The sequence below is a fragment of the Sebastes umbrosus genome, chromosome 8 (genome assembly GCF_015220745.1).
Source record: "Sebastes umbrosus isolate fSebUmb1 chromosome 8, fSebUmb1.pri, whole genome shotgun sequence".
In the NCBI taxonomy this organism is placed as follows: domain Eukaryota; kingdom Metazoa; phylum Chordata; class Actinopteri; order Perciformes; family Sebastidae; genus Sebastes; species Sebastes umbrosus.
Genome location: NC_051276.1, coordinates 16,828,539 through 16,834,316, shown reverse-complemented (window position 1 = coordinate 16,834,316; position 5,778 = coordinate 16,828,539). Strand labels below are relative to the sequence as shown.

The following is a 5,778-nucleotide window of genomic DNA, read 5'->3' as shown; positions in this document are numbered from 1 at the left end:
AAAGGTTCATCTTATCTTATCTTATCTTATTAACACCTTCAGTAAAAAATACAACTCATCAAGCAGGTGCTTCACTGATTATAGGGTGAATATATTCCTAAATAACCAAAATATGAATATGTCTTCAAATGTGCAAAATCTTGCAAAAGTAATAAGTTATCAGGCTGTTTATAAAGAGCCACAGCAATTGACAGTTGCAAATATGTCTCATAACTATTAATTACTAAATATTATTATATTATTATTAATATAAGTGTTTTTATGCACAAAAACATATAAAGTGAGAGTGATGCTTTATTTTTTTTTAACATGCTATAAAACCTGCTTTGATAAAATACCCATCATTAACATCTTCAGTAAAAATACAACTCATCAAGCAGGTGCTTCAGTGATTATAGGGTGAATATATTCCTGCGCATGAAGGCAGAAGAGCAGATATCTCTTTAAACAGAGTGCGTCCTGCTGCTGACTAGTGACTTTTCTCCCTCCCTCCTATATAAACCCAGCTCTCCCGCTCCTACTGCAGTCACTTCTCCTCCGTCCGGCCTCATCATGAGTTTCACGGTAGAGCACCACCTTTTCGGTCCGACCTCGTACCGCAAGGCTCCTCGGACAGCCTCGGTGTCCTCCAGCTCCGGCTTCCACTCCCAGCGCCGCCGCCTCCTCACCTACAGCCAGCCGCCCTCCGTGGACAGCCTGGACACCTTCAACGGAGGCGACATGACGCGGAGGAACGAGAAGGAGATCCTGCAGACGCTCAACGACCGGTTCGCCGGCTACATCGACAAGGTGCGCAACCTGGAGATGCACAACCGCAACCTGGAGGCTGAAGCGGCGGCGCTGCGGCAGAGCCAGGCCGGACGCGCCTCTGTGGGGGAGCATTACGAGAGAGAGCTGGGCGACCTGAGGGGGCTCCTGCAGCAGCTGACCGGAGAGAAAGCTCGGGCGGCTCTTGAGCACGAACACCTGGAGGAGGACATCCAGCACCTGCGAGTCAGGCTGGAGGACGAGGCGCGCAACCGGGATGAGCTGGAGGCTGCAGGGCGCGCCATGAAGAAGTACGTGGAGGAGTGCAGGCTGGCGAGGATGGAGCTGGATAAGAAGCTCCGTGCACTGGAAGAGGAGGCCGCTTTCCTGAAGAAGAACCACGAGGAAGAAGTGGCGGAGCTCCTCGAGCAGATTCACGGCGCGCAGGTGAGCTTCGACATGCGAGGAGACACGCTGAAGGCTGACGTCACCGGCGCACTGCGAGAGATCCGCGCACAGCTGGACGGACACGCGTCCAAGAGCTCAACTCACGCGGAGGAATGGTTCAAAGGTGAGTTGGAGGAAAGAAAAAAGGGGAAAGTTTTAAAAACAAGTCTTTTTTTTAGTGTTTATTTAAATCACAGAGAAACTTCCACGTGCCATTTCATTTGTTTATTTGTTTTGCACAATTTAAGACTATACAACATAACAAAAAAAAAGAAAGAATAATATAAAGTGCAGGAAGAGGCAAAAAACCCACTGGGCTTATCTGAAGCCTCCACCTAGAGACAAGATTAATATAAAGAAATAATAGATTACATAATAGTGATAACAAACGATTAGGACAAGATATATATAATAACAACAATAACACTACAGTAAATATATCAAAAAAGATAAGTGTGTGTGTTTGTGTGTGTTGCGTGGAAGTGTATGGTTAGTGTGCAGCACAGTGTTTGTTCTCTGTCCGTGGTGCTGAAGTCTATTCACATGTTTAAATTAGCATATCTATTTTTTGAGGTTGTTTTCTCTATAGTGTACTCGATGGGTTTGTCTGTCAGCTCATCTACTTAAAAGTTGGTTTATGGACTGTTGTAATTACAAACAGTGGATTGCATATAGGAAAACAGCCTTGAAAAAAGTGACAAAATAAAGTATAAGAAAAATAAATTAGCCTATTTGTAGCCCTGTTGTAATGCATAAGGTGATTTTAAGGGAATGAGCAGTGGTCGTGCTCATATCAGGTTTGCAGGAGTTGAAATGAGAACCTTAAAACACAAACTATTTCGCATGCTGACTTCTAATCTCTGCAGATAAACAGATCAGGTCTTGATCCCACCAACCTGCCAGATCGCAAATTAAGTAAATCAAGGCGGATAGGATGAATATAAACCGCATGCAAGATCAATAGGCTATTAGTTAAATAATATGACCTCGAGTTTAAATGCTGCGCCTCTCTGTGGGTGCGTCTCTGCCGCAGAATGGTCATTTTTACTTTAAGGCAGGCACTGCAGGAGTGAGATGGCACACAGAGAGAGGAGACTGTGATTCATTTGCACTCTCACTGCTGGTAACAGTGGGTGTGTTCTTTGCTTTCGCCCTATACATGAACCTGAACCTCTACAAATAGAATAGTTGCATGAAGGTCACTGTTAGATACTGCTTCATCATTCTAACTGTCATCCTCCTTGATGTCGTGACTGGAGACCACCAAGGACATGGAAGTGACAGCTATGCATGTAGATCATGATGGATGAATCCTCTTCACAATTATACTGTAAGAAGATGCAACATCAGATGCACACTGACCTTTGTAATACTGCACAAATACACAGTCGACAACTTTAAAGGCCAAGAAGGGTTTTTTATCTGCACTGCATGTCACAGAGCTTAATGAGCTATAGATTGACTCTTGCTGCACATCGACGTGCTGACTTGATGTAACCAGTGAAAGGTGCAAACAGAATGACCTTCCCTGTGTGGTGGTGTCCAGCTGACTGCAGCAGTGTGGCTCATTCATGCTTGGAGGAGGGAGGGAGCTGAGTCAGACTCCTGACTGACAGATGGACACTGTCAAGGTTATTCAGGCTCCCTAGTGGAGACTCTCTGAGGACGGGTCAAATGTCTCAGGATCAAGATAAAAAACAACAATGCATGCCCGTGGACTCAATAAGAATGCAGGATTTCTCTGTACTTCAGCAGGTCACTGTCAAACAGTTTTGGGACGTGAGCCAGTCAATGGTATGACACAGCAAATGTAATTTTCTAAGTCGTTCTTTTGTATATCATGTCTGCAGTGCGTATGGAGCATCTGTCTGAAGCTGCCAGGTCCAACCAGAGTGCAATCCGTGGAAGCCAGGAGGAGATCATTGACTACCGCCGTCAGCTCCAGAGCCGCACTATTGAGCTGGAGACTCTTCGTGGAACCAAGGACTCACTGGAGAGGCAGCGTATGGAGGGTGAAGACAGACACCACGATGACCTCAACTCCCTACAGGCAGGACATCAACACAAATATCTCACATTGGGGGAAACCACGTTCATCTCACCTCCTTACCACCTGCATAATATTTGACTTGTGAGGCTACATGTTTTTCTTTTTGCAGGAGACCATCAATCAGCTGGACAATGAGCTGAAATCCACCAAATGGGAGATGGCCAGCCAGCTGAAAGACTATCAGGAGCTGCTGAATGTGAAGATGGCTCTAGATATTGAGATCGCTGCTTATAGGTTGGCCAGGGTTTAAAACCACACATTATGAAATTGATTTTTAATGTCAAACGTTATTGACATTTTCCCTGACTGTGTGTCTTTGTGTTTTACAACAGGAAGTTACTGGAGGGAGAGGAGAACCGCTTCGTGTCAGGAGGAGGTCCCTACTCTTACCTGGAGAGCAGAATCTCCTCCCACATGAAAGTGAAAGAGGAGATCACAGATACCGTCATAGTGGAGGAACAGACAGATGAGACCCAGGTGACAGAGGTGACAGAGGAGGCAGATGAGGAGGAAGAGGAGGAAAAAGAGGAGGGAGAAGAAGAAGAAGAAGGTGAGGAAACCAAAGAAGAAGAGGAGGAAGAAGGTGAGGAAGCAGAAGATAAGAAGGAAGGAGAAGAGGAGAAGGAGGAAGAAAAGGAAGAGGAGGAGGAGAAGGATGAGGATGAGAAGGAGAAGGGAGAGGATGAGGAGGCAGGTGAGGAAGAAGAGTCCAAATCTCCAGAAAAGGATGCATCCCCTCAGCCTAAATCTCCTGCTGTCAAATCACCAGAATCTAAATCTCCACCAAAATCACCAGAACCTAAATCACCAGCAGCCAAATCACCCACCAAGTCACCTGCACCAAAGTCACCTGTGTCAAAGTCCCCACCCAAATCCCCTGAATCTAAATCTCCTCGCCCCAAGTCTCCTGAACCAAAGTCTCCGGAGGAAGAGAAGGCCAAGCCTGCTGCCGCCAAAGACACCCCTAAAGAAGAGAAGAAAGAGGAGAAGCCTGTCAAGGAGGAAAAGAAGGAGAAAGAGCAACCTGTGAAGGAGGAGAAGAAGCCAGAGCCCAAGGAGAAGGAGCCAGAGAAGCCTGATACAAAGAAAGAGAGCAAGGCAGATGAAGCGCCAAAGAAGGATGACGCTTCGAAACCTGCTGCTCCCAGCAAGCCCGCAGAAGACAAACCTGCCCCCAAGTCTGAGCCTAAAGAGAGCGCTCCCCCCGCCAAGGAGGAGAAACCCTCTGCTCCTAAACCAGAGAAGGCCGAGCCAGAGGCGAAACCCGCCCCTAAAGCAGAGCCCGAGAAAACAGAGGGCAAGAAGGAAGAGGCAAAGAAGGAAGAGGCAAAGAAGCCAGAGGAGAAGCCCACACCTAAAGCCGAACCCGAGAAAACAGAGAGCAAGAAAGACGAGAAGAAGCCAGAGGCCAAAAAGGAGCCTAGTAAAGAAGAGAGTAAGGAGGTGAAGGAGGCAGAGAAGGCGGAGAAATCTTCTGGCACAGAGTCAAAGGAGAGCAAGGACGAGAAGGCCAAGAAGTAAGAATGATGAGCTATGATTCAAGGCACGAGAAGAGGAGAGGAGAAGGAGGTGGAGATGCCAAAGAACTATGAGGGTAGGCAGGGTAAAGAGCAGGAGAAAGGGGCTGGACGCACCCAAATGTCCAAAGCAGGCGATGGTATGTAAGCAATAGTGATTTCTGTAGCAAATAACCCCACGCTCCCTAAGTATGGCCATTACACACCCCTGATGCTTCTGATGTATGACTGTAGTGAATGCAGAATGCTCTAAACTCTTTATCTGAATGTGACAAACTGCCCTTAATACATAACAAGTGCATTTAAACTGAATCCCGCTGACAGGGACTGCAGGGGCCTGCCTTCAAGGGTAGAGATGTCAACACAGTGTCAAGCTTAAGATTGTGACAGATATTGAATATAAAAAAAAGGTATATTTAAGGAGATACAAATGTCTATATTATATTTACAGATACATCTATAAGACAGACTTGAATTTTGCTTGTTGTGCACCTTAACGCAGCTTCTCTTGACTGACAGTTGAACTGCAGTGTCTCACTTCTTCTGATCTGCAATGCTAGGACGATGATGTGTCAACTATGTATAAACTGCTGAGAATATGCAATATGAAACAGATAAATAAAGAATGAAAAATCAAACATAAATGGCCTTTGGGAAATTTCTTAATCTGTTTAAAAAAAAAAAAAAAAAAAATCAATGGTACATTGATTTCTGGTGAGAATTTATGAAGGAGAAGTGTCAGGAAGAGTGATAATAGAAGGTGCGAGGCCTGAGATGTAAACGCTGCGAGTAACTGCACTGCATTGCGGCTAAGGAGAGGGGGAGCTGTACCCACCCACAGCAGCCACTGCACCCTCCCTCACGTCCCACAGACCACGCTCATGTATAAATCAGGAGCAGCGCAGCTCGATCGCACTGAACAGGCTCGGTATTGCCCATTATTTCCAGCTCTGCCTCACTGCAAAATGGGGAAAGTTCACACACTGAAGCAGTTATTTTAAAATCCATTACTGCTGA

General features: G+C 46.0%; 1 protein-coding gene across 1 annotated transcript; it reads left to right on the top strand.

Annotated features, from left to right (window-relative positions):
• The first annotated feature begins 336 nt into the window (after nt 1-336).
• LOC119492465 (neurofilament medium polypeptide-like) lies at nt 337-5,405 on the top strand. Its single transcript, XM_037776939.1, has 4 exons — nt 337-1,318; nt 3,045-3,244; nt 3,354-3,478; nt 3,577-5,405. The coding sequence occupies exons 1-4, from the start codon at nt 553-555 to the stop codon at nt 4,763-4,765; spliced, it is 2,280 nt and encodes a 759-aa protein (XP_037632867.1). The 5' UTR covers nt 337-552; the 3' UTR covers nt 4,766-5,405.
• The last annotated feature ends 373 nt before the right edge of the window (nt 5,406-5,778 follow it).

What these genes read in the sequence shown, in the direction of transcription:
- LOC119492465 (XM_037776939.1), top strand. Translation starts at nt 553, where the DNA reads ATGAGTTTCACGGTAGAGCACCACCTTTTCGGTCCGACCTCGTACCGC. An exon ending in CGCGGAGGAATGGTTCAAAG is followed by an intron (nt 1,319 to 3,044) that starts GTGAGTTGGAGG and finishes TCATGTCTGCAG; the next exon opens with TGCGTATGGAGCATCTGTCT. An exon ending in ATTGAGATCGCTGCTTATAG is followed by an intron (nt 3,479 to 3,576) that starts GTTGGCCAGGGT and finishes GTTTTACAACAG; the next exon opens with GAAGTTACTGGAGGGAGAGG.